Below are 19,368 nucleotides of genomic sequence, written 5' to 3' on the forward strand. Positions count from 1 at the left end.
GGAAAAAACGTTGATCTGGAAAATTCAAAATTTATTTTTTTTTTTGGCAAAATTAAAAATCATTTTATGAAAATGTAAAAGATTCTATTAATTTTTTTCAGAAAATTCGATTTTTTACAAATTTTTTTTTGAAATAAATGACAGAAAAGTCTCAATACACGTGGTGTCAGAGTGTCTCATTTCGGCTTGATCTCCGTTGATCTACAAAAAATGCGGGAGAAGAGACGCAGAGTTTTCAACTGATTTCGCATGGTTAAGAACGTGCTGACGTCACATTTTTTTGGGACAAAATTCCTGCATTTTTTGTAGATCAAACCGTAATAGGACAGCCTGGCACCACGTGTCAATTTTTCTAAAAATTCTTTTTTTTATTAATTTTGCAACAAAAAAATCAAATTCATTGTGATTTTTTGGTTTTCCATTTGTAATTTGAATAAATAATTTAAATTACAGAAGGGAAACCGATAAAATTTGGCGGAAAAGTGGCAAAAACCCTTCTAACGTTTTTTGGCAAATTAAAAAAAAATTTTTACATTTTTTTTCCAAAAATTCAAAATTAAAAAAAAACCATTTTGTTTGCCCCCAGGCTTCAAAAAATAGTGCTATAATTAGAGTGTTACAGAAATCACATGTACATAGAAACGTTTATTTTCTGGTGATGATAAGATTTCTAGCTGATAAGAATTAATAAGAGATATCAGGAAGGTGCATTTACGTCAATGGCGGCGTTTGTTGGGGTAAATGCTGATTTTTTTTGAAAAAATAATTCTAAACTTTTGAATGATCAAGTCAGTTTGCTTCTGAAATTGTTCGAGAATTGGAATTCCCGGAGAAATCGAAACTCTGCTTCAAATGAATGAGAAAACAATCAATTATATCATATCCTATTGAATTTAAAATTCCAGGACGTTTGCTATTCCCTTTATAAGTTGAAAGCTCAAAAACTAAGAAACGAGCCAAGCTGGGAGAATCTCTGCTCTATTGGAAAAACGGAGAAAAAGTAGCCATTGCAGAAGAAGATTATCGTCGGATATCTTGCCGCGCACACACACTCTCTTTTGAATATACATAAGAGATGTGCAAGAGTGACGAAATTTCATTTTTTTTTCTGTCTCTCTCTCTACTTCGTATGGAAGAAATAAAGAGGGTTGTCTGAGTAATGTATTCCAGAGAATATGCTTGACTTAGACCTAAGAATATTTTTTGCCATTACTGTGCTAAAATAAGTTCATATTTTATTTAATAATTCGGAAATTAATGGAGCGACAGGAAAATTGTCTCGAACCCAACTTCAGAAGCTCGTGTAATGTTGAGCAATAGTACCTATACTAAAATTTGCCATAGCTTAAGTATTTTCTAAATTTCTGTATAAAACCCTAAGTAGGCAGCTCGAAAAACATCTAATGACAAAATATTTTATTCAAAATAATTACTAACTAGCAAAGTATTCATTGTGGATTTTAGTTCGTTAGGCTAGCTAGATGGTTGAATTTCTTATTAGTTGCCTTGTTAATAACGCTTAATAAGTATTCATTAAATTGCTTATTATGCTAGATTAACACAAATCATAAATAACCTGTACGCATATACATATATATATATATATATACAGTGCGTCCAACTTCTATAGCACCCCCCTCCAATTTGGCGGTTTGGAGCTTCTCAAAATGTTTTTTGAAAAAGTGTTAGTGCAGTTCGATAGCAAATGTTGAAAAACCTATGCTCCCCAATTTTTATTATGGTATCTCAAAAATCACGGAAATTAGGTCAAAATATCTGAAAAATGGCCGTCCAACTTCTATAGCACCCCCTCTGATTTTTGGCAATTTTCGGTAAAATCGGGGTTTTCTTCTTAATTAATAAATTTATTTTGTGAATAACTTTACACCAAAATGTTCAGACGGTTTCATTTTCACGTGTTTTCAGGGGTTATATTTATTTTTTAAATGTATACCATACCTATTTATTTCCACATTACACTGTAATGTTGAGCAATAGTACCTATATTAAAATTTGCCATAGCTTAAATATTCGAACTTAGTAGGGATACAAATTATACAGTACTTTCAGAATATTTAAGCTATGACAAATTTTTAGATAGTTACTATTGCTCAACATTACAGTGTAATGTGGAAATATATGGGTATACCGTAATAACGACTGTATAAGTAGAGGACTATTTTACGTGTATGATTTCGGCATTCAAAATCATACATACACATTGTGTCAGGCTGTCGTCGTATTACAGTTTGATCTACAAAAATGCGGGAATATTTTTCCAGAAAAATTGTGACGTCAACACGCTCTTAACCATGCAAAAACAGATGAGATGTCTGCGTCTCAACTCCCGCATTTTTTTTTGAAGATCAAATCGAAATAAGACATTCTGACTCCACGTGTACATAATAAATATTTATAGATATGTATAAAAAACGGGTGTAAGCTTTGTTTTTGTTTAAAATGTTTCGACTAGCTGAAACGTTATTCTAACCGTATGTTGATTTTCCGCAAAATTAAAAATTAAAAAAAAAAAAAAACGAAAAAGTAAACAAAAAAACCGATATCTGTATTTATTGTGTGTGTGTTTCGTAAAGAGCCAATGATATCAATGCTCTGCCAATGAGCCGAGTCGAATAGAGAGAAAGAGAGAAAGAGAGAGAGAGAGAGAGAGAGAGAGAGAGAGAGAGAGAGAGAGAGAGAGAGAGAGAGAGAGAGAGAGAGAGAGATCTGCCTTTACACTGATCTCGGAGCTCTCGGAGCCGCCCGGCGGGGCTATCGGTTGCAAGCCTCCCGCCGGAGGCGGGAAGCGCCTACGACAGATGTTGTTAAGCTCTAAGTGAGTGAGTAGGAAGAGGAGATGAGAAAGAGAATAACACTAATTTTTCCGGCGGTGCCGAACCCCCGGGAAATGAGAACGAGGAGGAAAAAATTGAAGAAAACTAAAGAAAAAATGTTGCTGAACAGGTGTGGGCGGATTTTGGCAACTTTTTAACTGGATTTTTGGGAATTTTTCAGTGAAAATCTAGTTTTTTTTTACTCAAAAAAGCAAGTTTTGTTATAAAAATTTGATGATAAAATTGAAATTCAACCATTTTTGAACTCTAAATTTTTTTTTTGAAATTACGGAAATTTTCAATCAAAAAAATAATAATTTTCAGGGTAAAAATCGAGCTTTAGAGCTAAAAACAATTTGTTTTTCAAAAATCGCTGAAATTTTTGGAAATTAAATTTTTTTAAATTTTTTAAATAAAAATTTCCCATATTTTTATTTAATAAATTTCATCTAACCAATTTTGAGCACTCAAAAAAGCATTTTTTTCGTAAAAAAATTATTACCTTTTCGTGAATCCTTGAATCCCTCGCATGGCGTTTTCCAAGTTCCTGGAAAAAACCGAAAATTACAAAAAAAAAATCAAAAAAAAAATGGAGAAAAATAAAAATAAAAAATTGGAAGCAATCCGGATATTCAACAAAAGAAGTTCAGAATTTCGCAGATTTTTTTATTTAAAAAATGAGGTAAAATTCAAAATTTCCAGAACAAAATGAATAACAACAAATCAACAAGGAAAACAATTTAAAAATGAGAAAAAAAAAACGATTTTTTCAGAAAATTGCTAAAAATCACAAAATTAGCCAATTTTTTTGAAAAAAAAACAGAAAAATCGAATTTTCTTCTACCAATTAATGGGATGAGCCACTGGATGCATACGAATCACAACATTATTCGCTGCCTGGGTATCCGAGCACTCGTCGATTGCAGCTTCAAGTCGAGCGAAGGTTCCGACTAGGGATTGCTGGAAAAATAGAAAAAATAGATTTAAATTATAGAAAATGATATGAAAATTAGTTTTTAAAAAATTTGAAAAACGCTAAATTTTTTATGATTTTTTTTTTCAATTTTGCAATATAAATTTTTTTTTTTCGTAAAATTTTCAGACAATTTTCGGCAAAAAAATTAATCTGAAATCAGCTAATTTATCGATTTTAACTGAAATTTTTTTGAAAAAATCAGTAAATTCTGCCGGCGGGAATTCAAAAATTTACAAAAAAATTAGTAATTTTTCAGAAATATTGTGAAAAAAATTATATTGTTGAAAAATATTAATTCAGTGTTTTTTTTGGGAAATTTGAAAAAAATGTTTTTCTGAAATTCGCAATTTTTTCGTGTTAAAAAAAGATTATATTTCCTGAAAAATTCAATTTTTTTGAATTTAAGAAAAAAAATTTTTTTCTTGAAAATTGGCGAAAATAAGAATTTTTTTCGGAGAATTAAAAAAAAATTTTTTTTAATAAAATTCAAATTTCGCGCCAAAACCCCGAAAATCACTGAATTCTGAACAATTTAGTAGAAAATTTTGAAAGAAATTGCTCAATTTTTTTTGTAGAAATTTCGGGAAAATTTCCAAAAAAAAAATCATCAAAATTCGAATTTTTATCGAACAATTTTATTCTCGGATTTCAAAGAAAATTGCAATTTTTCCACTTTTTTTTCGAATTTTAGATAAATTTTCTGCTGAAAAAATTGATTTTTCTACAATTTTCTTTTTTTTTCTTTAATAATCGGAGATTTTTTGATTTTTTTTTTGAAAATAAATTTTCTAATTTTTTTTTCAATAAAACTAAAATTTGAAGTCCCGCCAAATTTTTCTGAGAAATTTGAATTTGTAGTCAGTTTTTTAAACGGAAAATTCAGAAAAAAAAAGTCGTTTTCAATTTATTTTTTCCACATTTTTATGGCTTTTCCTTCAAAATTTCACATTTTTCATCGTTTTAAGCCTAAAATTGGCCAATTTTTCAGCGGAAAATCACTTTTTCCAGCACTTTCCGTACCATTTCAATAATAAAATTGCTGATCGCAGCGAATTTGTGATGAAGTTTATCCTCATATACAATACGTGAACCATGTGCATCCATAAGTACAGTAATCAGTGTGAGAGCTTTTGAACTGATGGAAATATCCGGTGATTCACGGTAGATTTCAGTGAGAATTGTCATAATTTCGATGGATTCGGTGACGGAGAGCACGGCTCCGCAAGCTTCGGTCATTGGAATTTTAGAGAAGTTACGGGCAAGAACTTGGCTCACTTGGGCTCGGCGCTCGGATTCGGACGGTTTTCTGGAAAAAAAAGCTTAGTTTTTTAGTTTTTTTTATTTTTAATTTTTTCGAGAAAAATTGACAAAATTCGACTAATTTTGAATTTTTTTTTCGTATTTTTAACGATAATTTTTCGATAATTTTCTGTCAAATTTAGATTAAATTACAGCCAATTTTCGAGAATTTCGGAATTTTTGATTTTTTTTTAACAAAAAATCTGAAAATATCAATATTTTTTTTCAAAAAATCGTAAAATTTTCCGGAAAATTTTTTTTTTTTTTAATTTTTTCTTAAAAACGTTAAGCCTTTTGTTAGATTTATTCTTTTTTTCCGGAAAATGTTCATTTTTTCGGCGTTTTTCAGAGAAAATCGAAAAAAAAAACAGAAAATTAAAAATTAAAAATTCATAAATTTCTCGTTTTCCGAAATCCAATTTAGTTCAATTCAAGAAAAATATGTTTTTTTTTTCGGATTTAATATGAAAAAGAAAAAATGTTTGGTACGATTTTTTCTTTTTTCCAGAAAATATTCAGTTTTTAAAGCGTTTTTTAGATCGAAAAAACACCATTTATTTGAATTTGTTTTCAGAAAAAAATTAAACATTTTTTCGTTTTTTTTTTTGTGGTTTTCAGAGAAAATTGAAAAAAAAACACGAAAAATAATTTTAAAAAATTTCCTTTTTTTTAAAGATTTTATATGGAAAAAACGCAAAATTTTCGGTAGGTTATTTTCTGTTTTTCCAGAAAATTTTCACTTTTTTTTTGCTGTTTTTCAGATCGAAAAAACACCATTTATTTGAATTTGTTTTCTGAGAAAATTAAACATTTTTCCGTTTTTTGTTGTTGATTTCAGAGAAAATTGAAAAAAAGCAGGAATAACCTTTCAAAAATGCCCTTTTTTAAAACTTTCTTTGAAAAAACACAATTAAAAAATCTGGAAAATATCCGATTTTATATTTTTATAAAAAATAGTAAAATTTTTGTTTTTTTGGATTTTATATGGAAAAACAGCCAAAAAATTTTTCTCTTTTTCAGAGAAAATCGAAAAAAAAACTTATTTTTCTGGATTTTCTCAAAAAAAAAGGCAATTTTTGATGCGATATTTTTCTTTTTTCCAGAAAGTTTTCAGTTTTTTTTTGTTGGTGTTTTCAGATCGAAAAAACACCAATTTTTAAATTTTTTCTGTAAATTTTCATACGAAAAATGCAATTTTCGTGGATTTTTCTCTCGAAAAACTAAGAATTTTCATAAATTTTATTTAAAAAAAATGCGACTTTACGAGCTGAAATTGTAATATTTTCAGACTTTTTTGCTCGGAAAACGAAAATTTTCGAAGCTACCGAGCTGAAATTGGTATTTTTTTCAAATTTTTCTATGCAAAATGCTATTTTTCGTGGCTTTTGAGCAAAAAAAAAAGGTGATATTTTCGCATTTTTTGCACGAAAAAACGACGATTTTTGCGCTTTTTCATTCGAAAAATGCGATTGTTCGAGCTGAAACTATAATATTTTCAGACTTTTTTGCTCGGAAAACGTACATTTTCGAATATTTTCAAATTTTTCTAAGGAAAATGCTATTTTTCGTGGCTTTTGAGCAAAAAAAAGTGAGATTTTCGCAATTTTTGCTCGAAAAACTACGAATTTAGGTGAAAATTGTACGTATTTTCATAGGAAAAATTGCTTCTTTTTTTTTTAAATTTTTTGCTCATAGTCATCTCCATACCCAGCAGCAAGCTTCAACAATTCAGCCAAAATAAATTCCGACACAACACGTGCTCCATCGGCGAGCACATGCTCCACAATTTCCGTATTGCTCTTCAGCTTCTCAATGCACATTCTCAAAAAACCGTCCTCATTTCGAAAAGAGAGCACTCTCGACGTGGCAATCGCTTTGAGCACCACATGAAGCGTCTCGGGCTCCGAATCCACGTCATCCGTGTAGCGGCGGATTGCGGTGAGCAATTGAGACTGCTCAACAGCCGAAAGAGCTCCAGCAGCTTCTCCATTGGAGCATTCTTCGTCAAGTTTCGAGCTCAGCTGCTTCCATCTTTTCTCTTTTTCCGGATTTTCAATACAATTTTGAATTGATTTTAATAGAGATTTCGTGTCAAATGTATCGATTGGATTGACGGCAAATGAGCTGAACGTTTTCGTTTTCGTGGTGGGACCCGATTTCGCGATGGCTGTCGCTGTTAGAGCGTCGATTTTTGATTTTCTGAAAGAAATTTTGAGGTCTTATGTGATTTTTATGTCGAAAAATTAGCATTTTTCACTACATTTTCTGAAGAAAATTTAAATTTTTATTTTTTTTTATTCAAAAAATTGGCTTAAAATCGAGTTTAGACAGTTTTTGAAAGAAATTCATACAATTTTTTGTGATTTTTAGATTCAAAAATGGTCGAAAATCGAGCTTTTTTGTTTTTTTTTTTCTAAAAAAGTAACTTTTTTAATAAAAATCGAAAAATTTGCATTTTTACTTCATTTACTTCTTTTTTTTGCCTCAAAATTGGCTAAAAAATTTACAGTTTTCTCGATTTTCCTAGAAAAATTATACCTATTTTGTGTAAAAACAATTTTTTTTTTGATTTGCTGTAATAAAATGAGATTTTAGTATTTTTTGGAACATTTTTCGGATTAAAAATTCACTGAAAATCGAATTTTTTAAAAATTTAATTTCGGGTTTTTCGATAAAAGCTTTTTTTCCGAAAAAATTGGAAATTTTTTGGGTTTTTTATCGAAAAATTAGCATTTTTCACTCCATTTTTTTGATTTTTTAAATTTTTTTTTTTGACTCAAAATTGGCTTTAAAAATGTTTTTTGGAAATTGCAATAAAAATTGAAATTTTTATAATTTTTTCAGGAAAATCAAATCTCTTTTTTTTAATGCAAAACAAAATTGGAGGTTTTAGAAGGTTTTTAGTAATTTTAAATACATTTTTTGTGATTTTTTCTGGAAAATTAACTTTTAATTTTAGAATTTTTTATCGAAAAATTCGCATTTTTCACTCTATTTTTTGTAAAAAAAATGGTTTTTTGTCCGTTTTTTCGGATTTTTTTTTGGAATTTTCAAACTTTTCATGACACCTCATTTTTTTTTCAGATTCAAAATTTGCTGAAAACCTTTTTTTTGTTGAAAATTTCTCTATTTTTTTTAAATTTTTCGACTTCTAGAAGGGTTTTTCCCGGATAATTAGAAATTGTAGAATTTTCCGAGAGAATTTTTTTTCGGACTTTTACTTTTTTTTTTTAATTTTAAAAATTGATTTTTCTACAGTTTTCTATGAAAAAATTGAAATTTTCTTGCTAAAATCCCAAATTTTTGTCCGAATTCCAAATTCTAGCCACTAAAACCGTACGGCATTGGAAGAAGAGCTTCAGAAGTTGGTCCAACAATCAAAAGTTGCTCATCTCCATTATTATAAGCAATTTGAGTTGGAAGAGTCTGTCCAATTGGCCAACGGATCACTTTTCTCGCGAGAGCTGAAGCTTTTGTCGATTTCCGATCGATGAGCTCGATGAGCAGTTCTGTGTGCTTTTTTGTGCTCTTTTGGTGTGTTTCGTCGTCCTCGGCGAGCCGGGTGAGGTCGACTTTTAGGAAATCGTTGAGATCAAGCGACAGGTGCATTCTGGAAATTTTTTTGGGTTTTTTTCAGATTTTCTAGTGAAAAATTATAAAAATTGGGGGGGTTTTTTTTTTCAAAAATGTTTAAATTTTCAGCTAAAAATTCGGATTTTCTTTTTGAAAAATTCGAAAAAATATTGCAAAGTTTTGTTGCAATGTTCTCAATAAATTCCAATTTTCGGAAATTTTTTAAATTTAATAAGAAGGGATTTGAGTAAATTTGAATTTTTTTGTGATTTTCTATAGAAAAGGGAATTTTTTAATGGAATTGTCTTGAAAATTCCAATTTTTCTGCAATTTTTTCAAAAAATTGTCAACCTTTTCAGCCAAAAATTCGGGATAATTCCAATTTTCGGATTTTTTTGAAGAAAAATTCGAATTTTTTTTATTTTCTCGAGAAAATCGGAGTAAATTTGAATTTTTTGTGATTTTTTACTTAAAAAATTTTTAAAAAAGGAATTTTTCATTGGAATTTTCTTGAAAATTCCAAAAAATTGCAATTTTTTCAAAAAAAAAGTGCAACATTTTTTTTTTTGGTAAAATCAAAAATTTCGAATTTTAAAATATTTTTTTTGATAATTTTGGATTAAATTTTTTGGAATAAATTGGAGGAATATCAGAAAAATAAATTTTTTTGAGATTTTTTAAAAAATCACTTCTAAAAATCTGATTTTTTTTTGAATTTTTAAAAAATTAAAAAAAAATGAAAACATTTCAAATTTTTTTTCTAAAAATTCGGGAAAATTCCAATTTTTTGAATAATTTTTTTTAAATTTTTCAGCGAAATTTTCGGAAAAAAATCTGAAAATTTCGCAAATTAAAATTAAAATATAAAACAGTTTCAAAAACTGAATGTCAAAAAAAATTACAATAAAAAATCGCTCTAAAAAATAAAAAATAAAATTATTTAAACAAAAAAAACGTAATACTTCAAGTAAAATGTTAGTACCCGGCCGAGAGAAATGGGGAGAAAATTTGGAAAAATTGTTAGAAAATAAAAATATTTGTTTAAAGAGTAAATGGGAATCTAGACGGGGTAAAAAAAAGAAAAATGCTGTAAAATTTTTTGACTAGTTTTTGAAAAAAATTAGCTGAAATTTCCCAATTTTTCATAAAAATTTCGGGAAAAAAATGCTCCAATTCTCAGAATTTTCCGAATTTTTTCCAAAATTTTACAGCAAATTTCTGCGATTTTTTCAGAAATTTCTGCTAATTTCTATAAATTTTTAGTGACTAGAAACATGGATAAAGCGGCGAGTTTTGGATGGCAAGTGGGGTGATAAAACTGCAAAAAAATTAAAAATTAATAGGGAAAAAATGAGCCTTTGGCTCTTTTTAAACGAGGGGATTAATATGAAAATTCACAGAAATTATTTTTTAAAGAAAGATCAATTATTCTTTTTATCCGTGCCATTGGACATTTGGGCGAGCAGCTTCTTCTTTTTCAGCACTTTTTCCCGCTCTTTTGACAGAATTTCCTCCTCGGATAGTACACGATTACTGTGTATGGCTTTTTTTGTGGCGTCGACGGCTCTGGAATGGAAAATTTTTGGTTAAAAATGGATTTTTTGGGGGGAAAAGTGGAAAAATTGAGCTAAAATTCAGATTTTTAGGCCAAAAATTAATATTTTAGAGCATTTTTCACATGAAAAATGCAATTTTTCGAGCTAAAAATGTAATATTTTCGAAATTTCTTCCGAATTTTCATATGAAAAATGCAATTTTTTATGGTTTTTGAGTTGAATTTTTGCACCAAAAACTACGATTTTTTTTTTCGTATTTTTCGAGCAAAAATTGTAATATTTTCAGGCTTTTTTTGCTCGGAAAACGCAAATTTTCGATTTTTTATTGAATTTTCATATAAAAATGCGATTTTTCGTGGCTTTTGAGCAAAACAAATGAGATTTCCTGACATTTTTCCTCAAAAACTACAACTTTAAGTTAAAATTGTACATTTTTTTAATACGAAAAATCGCATTTTTGAGATATTTCGTTTTAAAAATTTCGATTTTTAGGTCCAAATTTTGCATTTTTGCTAGATTTTTCAATGATTTTATTCAAAAAAAGCGCCTTTTCGAGCTAAAATTGTATTATTTTCAGATTTTTCATCAAATTTTCATATGAAAAATGCAACGAAAAATCACATTTTTGCAAGTTTTTTTTCCTAAAAATTTTTGCGTTTTTCATGCATTTTTCATGAAAAATGGAATTTTTCGAGCTGAAATTGTAAAATTTTTGAATTTTTTCAAATTTTTATATGGAAAATTCAATTTTTCGTGGCTTTCTAGCATTTTTTGCTTGAAAAACTTCAATTTTAGGCGGAAATTGTACGATTTTTTTCGTTTTTTTTTTCTATAAAATTCGATTTTTCCTCCATTTTATTGTATTACTTTGCAAAAGCATCGATAATTCCGCCCATAAAAACTGCACAAAGAACATTCTCAATAGGCATCAGAACATCATGTACGGAGAGACACAGAGAAGCCAGCTTGAAGTAGATGAAGAATCCGACGACGCACTGAAATTGAGAAAAAATTGGTTAAAATTTCAAGTTTTATCGATTTTTTGTTCGTAAAAAAGGTAAATTATCTACTTTTTATGGCTTAAACTAGAAAAAATTGTCAATTTCGTAGAGTTTTTGGGCTGAAAATCGAAATTCTCACATAAAATTCATTTGTTAAGCTTCTTTTTCGCCCAAAAATGCAGTTTTCCGGCCAATTTTCTTTGATTTTCAGCCTTTTTTCACCTAACACTGTAGTTTTCTGGCCAATTTTTTCGAATTTTAGAGCTTTTGTAGGCTGAAAATCCACGTTTTTCAACTAAAACTGTAGTTTTCTGGCCAATTTTCTTGGATTTTCGGGCAATTTCAGCCTGTTCTAACCGAAAAATGCAGTTTTCCGGCCAATTTATTCAAATTTTTAGCCAATTTTCAACCATTTTTACCATAAAAATTTAGTTTTCCTGCCAATTTGGACAGTTTTTCAAAGATTTTCGGGCAATTTCAGGCCTTTTTCATCTAAAACTGCAGTTTTCCGGCCAATTTTTTGGAATTTTCAGTCATTTTTAACCTAAAAATGCACTTTTCTGACCAATTTTCTTGGATTTTCAGACTATTTTCAGCCTTTTTCCATTGAAAACTAAGGTTTCTGACAAATTTTATCGGATTTTCAGGGATATTTCGGCTATTTTTCACCGAAAAATGCACTTTTCTGACCAATTTTCTAGGATTTTCATGCAATTTCAGCCCTTTTTGATCTAAAACTGAAGATTTTCGGTCAATTTTCGGTTGATTTCCGCTGAAAATGCAGTTTTCCGGGGCTAATTTACTCGTATTTTCAGTAGTTTTTCACCGAAAAATGCAGTTTTCAAGCAATTTCAGCCAAAAAATCCACACTCACCAAGTACACCAAATCGTGTGGCGCCGTAACATACATACTATGCCGTTCCAAAGTGAACACAATAGACGCTATAACACACGCTTTTGTGGTAAACGATGGCCGAAGAATTTCATGATTCGTCGGGTGCCATGTGCCACGTGCCAGTTGCTCAACGATCTTTACAACGCCTGAGCCGGCTCCTTTCGCGACTCCAACAAGAATTTGCACCAAATAAGACTCTGGGTAGATCCTGACGGCGTGCTTCACCCCCGCAGCAATCTTATGCGTCCGTTGAACCTCTTTCAGCACTGAGAGCCCGAGCTTCACGGGAAACCACGTGGCGAGCCGGAAAACCACGTCGAACGGTGAATAGAACACCAGGTACCAGACGATGGAGCCGAGGAGTATGTCGGCGTGCTGTTTGAGCGGTGAGATGATGGGCTCGCCGAGCAGAAAACAGGAGAGGAAGCTGCCGGCGAACGACATGAGCATACAGGAGAGCCAGCATGAGAATGGGTGCTTACGGGAGAATGAGATGGCGTCTGGTCCCAAGTCGTGGCGGACGGAGAGGCAGGTCTGCAAGATTTGTCATGTTTTTCGGTAAAAATCTACTGAAAAATAGCGTTTTTCGATTTTTTTACTAAGAAAATTGGAAGTTTTCTGGCTTTTCTCTTGAAAATAGACAAATTTCTCTCCAGAAAATCTGATTTTTCTGGTGTTTTTATAAACACGAATTCACGCATTTCCTCGTTTTTTCGGGCAGTTTTTTGCAAAAAATTTGAATTTCCCAGCTTTTATGCAATTTTCCCGTCAAAATCACACATTTTTTATCAACATATAAACCTTACCAATACATAATGCGCCGCATCAAAGTACGGATAGAGCTTCAGCTTTTGTACGTAGCCTCCGGCATCTATTAGTGTGTCGTGATCGATGCTCCACTCGTCGGGAACCCATCCCATAGCTGAAAAAATTGGATATTTATTCGAAAAAAGTAATGAAAAACAGCAAAATTGGGCGAAAATCAATATTTTTGAAGGGAAATTGAAAATTAAAATCGAAAAAAATTGGGTTTTTTAATTACGCTAAACAACACGCGTATGCGGGATTTCGGAGCGTCGTTGCAACATTTTTATACTTTTTAATGCATTTTGCATTTAATTTTCCATTTTATTTGAGAATTCAGCGATAAATTTTATAAATTTGATGTTTGAGAACCCGGAAAATGATATTTAATCGATATTTTGCAATAATAATAACGAAAAGCTTGCAGAATCCGCCGAAATTCCCATGACAAGCCGGATTTTGCAACGATTCTTCACTGTTTCGACAAGTTTGAGGAGTCTGACACGCGCAGAAGTTCCCGGAGAGAAGATTGATGCAAAGAGGTGAATATTCTGTGAAAAAACATTGAAAACTGAGGGAAATTTTAATTTTTCCTCAAGTTTTACCGGAAAAATTGAACAAAAATTTAATTTTCCAGAGCCCGGCTTCTCTACCAAAGCAAAAAACGTGGAATTCTGGAAAACGACATTCTCCTGGGCGATTTTGCCGAGCAAAACCTCAAAAAAATGAGCGAGCCCGAGCTGAAGGCCTACGATAAGCTCATCAACGGAGAACACATGGAATGGGACCTCTTCTACTATCTTTCCAACAAGAAAAGCCCGCCGGAAGACGTGGAAAGCTGTCAGGTTTACCAAAAAGTCAAGAAGTTCGTCGACGACAAGCGAGTGCCGAAATCATGATAATTTGATAATTTTTTGCCGGAATTTCCTCAATTTTCCCCTGAAAATCTCGAATTTCCTTTTCTCTCTGTACATTTTTTAGGTTTACCGTTGATTTTTTTACTATGAAAAGGTGATTTTTGTCCTCAAATTTCTTGAAAAATGCGTGAAAATTCGCTTGAAAAATATTTGAAATTGTTTAATTCTCATTTTTGACAGTTTTCTGCTATTTTCCATGAATTTTCGGCCAAAAAATCTCGAAATTCGTTGGATTTTGCAGATTCTCACCAAAAAAAAACGCATTTTTCTGTCCATTTTCAAAGAATTAATTCTTATTACGCTAAACAACACGCGTCTGTGGAATTTCGGAGCGTCGTTGTTCAACATTTTTACACTTTTTAATGCTTATTTTCCATTTTATTTGAGAATTCAGCAATAAACTTTATAAATGTTATGTTTTAGAACTCGGAAAATGATATTTAATCAATATTTTGTAATAATAATAACAAAAAGCTTGCAGAATCCGCCGAAATTTCCATGACAAGTCGAATTTTTCAACGATTCTTCAGTGTTTCGACAAATTTGAGGAGCCTGGAACGCTGCTTAGCAGTTCCCCGGAGAGAAGATTGATGCAAAAATGTGAATATTCGGTTAAAAAACATTGAAAACTAGAGGAAATCGTCAATTTTCCTCAATTTTTACCGAAAAAAATCAGAAAAAAACGTAAATTTCGAACAAAAAACTAGTTTTTCAGAGCCCGCGGCTTCTCTACCAACGCAAGAAACGTGGAATTCTGGAAAATTTATCTTTTAAAAATTTATTCCATTTTCCCCGTGAACTTGTAATGACACGTCATTTAGGGCACAATTACAGTTGGCGTTTTCCCCAGAATTCTTCTTTCGGCTTCTCAGAGATCAGTCTGAAAATCTCTGGTTTTTCTCGCCGTTTTGCATCACTTTTTCGTTCCACGTGTCCATTTTTATTAGCTTTAAAACATGCCTATGAGGTCACAATGACCGAATATCATAGTAAAAAAATTCGAAACAATTTTCTAGATTTTATATGATTTTTTGAAAATTGAAGAAATCTCAGTTTTCCCCTAATTTCTATTTGAACTACCGCCAATTGGATTTGTTCGGTGGAGCGCGCTTGCACTACTTTAATTAAAAAATTTCCATTTATTCTGGTTATTTGACTGATTTTCTTCATTTTATATGTTCTTTTCATCAGAAAATCGAAAAAATAAATAAGAAAAATGCAAAATGTTTGTTAAAAAGTAACTAAAAATGCCTGAAACTGTTATATTTTATAGTTTCACGCAGTTTCAGTTACTTTTTAACAAACATATCGCATTTGACTTGTTTATTTCTTTCATTTTCCGATGAAAAAACATATAAAATGAAGAAAATCAGTCAAATAAGAAAAAAGAATAAATAAAATTAATTAATTAAAATAATGCAAGCGCGCTCCAACGAACGAGTTCAATTGGCGGAAATTCAAATAGGAATTAGGGGGGAAAACTGAGAATTTTTCAATTTTCAAAAAATCATATAAAATCTAGAAAATTTTTTTGAATTTTTTACTATGATATTCGGTCATTGTGGTTCCATGGGCATATTTTAAAGCAATTTCCCCACTGAGCGTAGTCCACCTTTAAAGGTGGGGACCAAAATTTGAGACTTTGATTTTTTAGACCCAAAATGGTCCAAAACTACCGAATTTCATAATGAGACTTCACAAAAAATTTCCAAAATTTTTTTATGAGCGGTCAAAATTTCGAAAAAAAAAAGAGCCAAATTTTGCTAAAATCTGAAATTTCGCACACATTTCTTTTTGTCACAGCTGCTGGATTTTAGTTTTTCTAAAATTATCACCCGTTAATCCTTATTTTGGTAATTTATCTCGCGGAAATTCGTTGATTGAGACAACTTTTAGGCCGATAGGCATCCAAAAATGATCAAAATTGGATGCCTATCGGCCTAAAAGTTGTCTCAATCAACGAATTTCCGCAGGATAAATTATCGAAATAAGGGTTAAAAGGTGATAATTTTAGAAAAACTAAAATCCAGCAGCTGTGACAAAAAGAAATGTGTGCGAAATTTCAGATTTTAGCAAAATTTGGCACTTTTTGTTGTGAGATGGTCCCATCTCCCAACTATCTGGTACTCTGAGACACTCGCGAATACTCCCATCGTGTTCGCCGTACCAGAAAACCTATAAACCGCTCCTTCCAGTCGCTCTATCTCCCCCTTTCTCTAATCTAACGCGCGCCCTCATTTGAATCTCCTGCCAAGCTCAATGGTCTCGCAGCGAGTGTGCGCCGCGGGTCTCACCGCGCGCCCTCCTTGCTCATCCTAATTCGCTGGCCTAAATTAGTCGCTCCTCAACTCCCTTCACTCGTCTCGTCACCGCACCAGCGGAACCTTCCTTTCTTTTATAAATTAATTCTTTTATATTTAATAAATTCCCTTAATAGTTTATCAACCGCTTTAGCCGTTTGTATAGCAATGTTCCTACACGGAAGATGCTAACATCCGCTAATGACACATGATAACTATTCCCTAATCGACAGTTCCCTTTTCTATTATTCTTTAGCTAATAAATGGGGTTTCATGGTAATATCTTGTGTTACTCGTTCACACCGCTTATCCTCAAGGCAGACACTAAGCCAAAGGATTCGAAGGCTAGTTTATGTTTTTTAATTCGGGAAAAATGAAACAAAAAATCGTTTATTGCGGAACTTTTCGAGACGTCAACTTACACCGGCTTTCTTTACAGGTTGAGACCAAACGTTCCAAAACCCAACCGCTCGCCACTGTTCCGGCGGTACAGGGTACGGAAATCACCATAGATTGAGCTAAACGCCGGTCTATTCCTACATCTCACCACACAAGGACCGTACCCCATTGTTGATCTCTCGTTCACACCGCTTATCCTCCTCTTCGCTCGGCACTCTGCAAACGCCAGTTCTCTCTTAGACTCTTCTTCCGGCTTGACCCCAGTTGCGGCTCCCCAACCCGCTACACTGGGCGGTCAACACTTTTTTCGAAATTTTAACTGGCCATAAAAAAATTTTGGAAATTTTTTGAGAAGTCTCATTATGAAATTTGGTAGTTTTGGACCATTATGAGTCTACTAAGGCACTAAAAAAGTTCGACTACACCACCTTTAATTAATTCTCTCTGTTTACTGATTTCAATAATCGAATTTTTTTCCAGGATATGACTGAATTGACGACACCCATCTATCCTCTGCAGCGGAACTGGTCGTGGTGGTTCTTGAACGATGATCGCAACGCGTCTTGGCAGGATCGTCTGAAAAAGGTGTACACCTTCAACACCGTACCGGAATTCTGGGCTTTCTACGAAGCTATCCTTCCACCAAGTGGCCTCAACGATCTGTGCGATTACAACGTTTTCCGTGACGATATTCAGCCGAAATGGGAGGCTCCGGAAAACTGGGATGGTGGACGTTGGCTCATTATCATTAACAAGGGAAAGACTCCCGAAGTGTTGGACGCCGTTTGGCTGGAAATTCTCTTGGCTTTGATCGGCGAGCAATTCGGAAAGGATATGGAGTCGATTTGTGGGCTGGTGTGTAACGTCAGAGGACAGGGATCGAAGATCAGCGTCTGGACTAAAAACTGTAATGATGATGATACTAATATGAGGATTGGGTATGCATTTTTTAATTTTTAATTTTTCAATTTTTTAATTTCGTCATTTCCAGAGTTGTGCTGAAGGAGAAGCTGATGGCCGCGGCATCCAAGGCACACTCGAAGCCACTGTTCGACGTGATTCACTACCAAACACATAGGAATTGCGTGAAGAAGACCACCTCGGCTCTGAAATACAAATTTTCATTGAAATCCATCGTCTAAATTTAATGTAATTTCCTCAATTTTCCCCTGAGAACCCCGATTTCCAGATTTCTCTGTACATTTTTTAGGTTTTCCGTTGATTTTTATTATTAAAAACTTGATTTTTGTCCTCAAATTCTTGGAAATTCCTCTTAATTGCGTTAAAATGCGTTAAAATTCGCTCGAAAATGTTTGAAATTTTGAATTTTCGATTTTGCGCGCCATGGGTCTCGCAGCGACTTTTCGAAAATCTTCAGATTTTTATTTTTTGCGCGCGCGCGCGATTTTTCCGATTTCGCAAAATTTTACATCATTTTTCACAAATAATCCTCAATTTTTATTCATTTTTGAGAATTTTTTGCCATTTTCCTTGAAATTACCCCCAAAAATCCTGAGAATTCGCCGAATTTTGCATCATTTTAGGCGTTTTTTATAGATTTTCGCCTAAAAAATTGCATTTTTCTGCCCATTTTTACAGAATTGTTGATTTATAGCTCTGTTTTTCATTCATTTTATGCTGAATTTCGATTTCCAGTGCATTTTTCTTGCGGAAACTTGGATTTTTGTCATTAATATCGATGTTTCTCGGCTGCTATCACCATTTTCAGCTATTATTCAGTTTTCCACGGGAAAATCGAATGAAATTCGCATGTTTTGTGACTCAAAACTCCATTTCTCGTCAATTCTTCAAAGAAATTAGGCCAAAATCGAATTTAAACGAAGAAAACCCGTGAAAAAACTATGGAATTTGAGTTTACAATCGATATTTTTGCGATTGTTTCGAAGCAGTTTTGCTGATTTTCAAGCTTTTTTTGATTATTTGAACGAAAAATTGCCATTTCCACGGGAAATTTGACTAGAAAATGGCTGAAAATCACTAAAAATGCCATTAAATTGAATAAATTATCAGAATTTCCTGCGATTTCATCATCGAAATGGTCGCTGATAAGGGAAAAATTACTGATAACTCATTTTCGAACATTTCCTCAGTTTAAAGTTTAAAATTCAGCCCTTTCAGTCGTTTATTACATTGATTTATGTGCATTTTCAGTAGATTTTGCTCAAAAATTACCTTCGTGCTCCCAAAAGTATGAAATAGACGATACAAATATGCAATACGAAGTGATATATCCAAATAAAAATTAATTCCAGTTGGCAAAATTTGAAATTTCATGAAAAAATGAAAAATTTCAGCTAAAATTTATCCATTTTTCGAAATTTTGAGGAGAATTCCAGTGGTATCATTAAGAAATGTACTATTTTTGCATCTTCAATGCCTTTTTTACACTATCATTAATTTTGCAAACTTCCCCATTACCGACATAGTTGGTAGGTTCTGTAACTTGTTACATTACTACAGTGCTCCACATAATGATACGGCCACCCCCAAATTTTGGTATAACTCAAAACTGGGTTGAGATAGCAAAACATAGTTTCTTGTGAAAATGTTCGCTGTACTGGCTAACTTTCAGATAAGTATTGGAAATATACCTGAACCGTTCGTAAAAAAAGATAGACCATTTTTTCATGAAAAACCATATAAAAAAATCCACAAAATGATACGGCCACCCTTGGTTTTTGTTTTCCTTTTTCGTTTTTTTTGCAATTTTTTTTGCTAAACGCTATGTTTTTCATGTTCGTTTGTGTTTTTACAGCTATGGGTCGTGGAATAACTTTAACTTACTACGAAAAA

The 19,368-nt window shown here is 32.2% G+C and overlaps 4 protein-coding genes and 1 non-coding gene across 5 annotated transcripts; 2 read left to right on the forward strand and 3 right to left on the reverse strand.

Moving 5' to 3' along the window:
- Positions 1–2,635: 2,635 nt before the first annotated feature.
- On the reverse strand, positions 2,636–2,728 carry Y57A10A.40. Its single transcript, NR_051779.1, has one exon. It is a non-coding gene; the product is annotated as an Unclassified non-coding RNA Y57A10A.40 (non-coding RNA).
- A 758-nt stretch (positions 2,729–3,486) lies between these two features.
- On the reverse strand, positions 3,487–8,719 carry Y57A10A.27 (Armadillo repeat-containing protein 4). Its single transcript, NM_064204.6, has 4 exons — positions 8,450–8,719; positions 6,817–7,308; positions 4,831–5,116; positions 3,487–3,794 (listed from the first exon to the last, which is right to left on the reverse strand). The coding sequence occupies exons 1-4, from the start codon at positions 8,716–8,718 to the stop codon at positions 3,675–3,677; spliced, it is 1,167 nt and encodes a 388-aa protein (NP_496605.1). The 5' UTR covers position 8,719; the 3' UTR covers positions 3,487–3,674.
- Positions 8,720–9,601: 882 nt separating this feature from the next.
- tric-1B.2 (Trimeric intracellular cation channel type 1B.2) lies at positions 9,602–13,062 on the reverse strand. Its single transcript, NM_064205.3, has 4 exons — positions 12,941–13,062; positions 12,114–12,668; positions 11,106–11,233; positions 9,602–10,248 (listed from the first exon to the last, which is right to left on the reverse strand). Exons 1-4 carry the CDS (start codon positions 13,052–13,054, stop codon positions 10,104–10,106), a joined length of 942 nt encoding a protein of 313 aa, NP_496606.2. The 5' UTR covers positions 13,055–13,062; the 3' UTR covers positions 9,602–10,103.
- A 173-nt stretch (positions 13,063–13,235) lies between these two features.
- Positions 13,236–14,270, forward strand: Y57A10A.29 (Succinate dehydrogenase assembly factor 2, mitochondrial). The gene is made up of 2 exons (NM_064206.8): positions 13,236–13,480; positions 13,576–14,270. The coding sequence occupies exons 1-2, from the start codon at positions 13,383–13,385 to the stop codon at positions 13,835–13,837; spliced, it is 360 nt and encodes a 119-aa protein (NP_496607.1). The 5' UTR covers positions 13,236–13,382; the 3' UTR covers positions 13,838–14,270.
- A 64-nt stretch (positions 14,271–14,334) lies between these two features.
- On the forward strand, positions 14,335–17,814 carry ife-5 (Eukaryotic translation initiation factor 4E-5). The gene is made up of 3 exons (NM_001393209.1): positions 14,335–14,455; positions 17,035–17,492; positions 17,546–17,814. Exons 2-3 carry the CDS (start codon positions 17,038–17,040, stop codon positions 17,694–17,696), a joined length of 606 nt encoding a protein of 201 aa, NP_001379255.1. The 5' UTR covers positions 14,335–14,455; positions 17,035–17,037; the 3' UTR covers positions 17,697–17,814.
- Positions 17,815–19,368: the final 1,554 nt, after the last annotated feature.

The sequence above is a fragment of the Caenorhabditis elegans genome, chromosome II (genome assembly GCF_000002985.6).
Source record: "Caenorhabditis elegans chromosome II".
NCBI classification, from domain to species: Eukaryota; Metazoa; Nematoda; class Chromadorea; order Rhabditida; family Rhabditidae; genus Caenorhabditis; species Caenorhabditis elegans.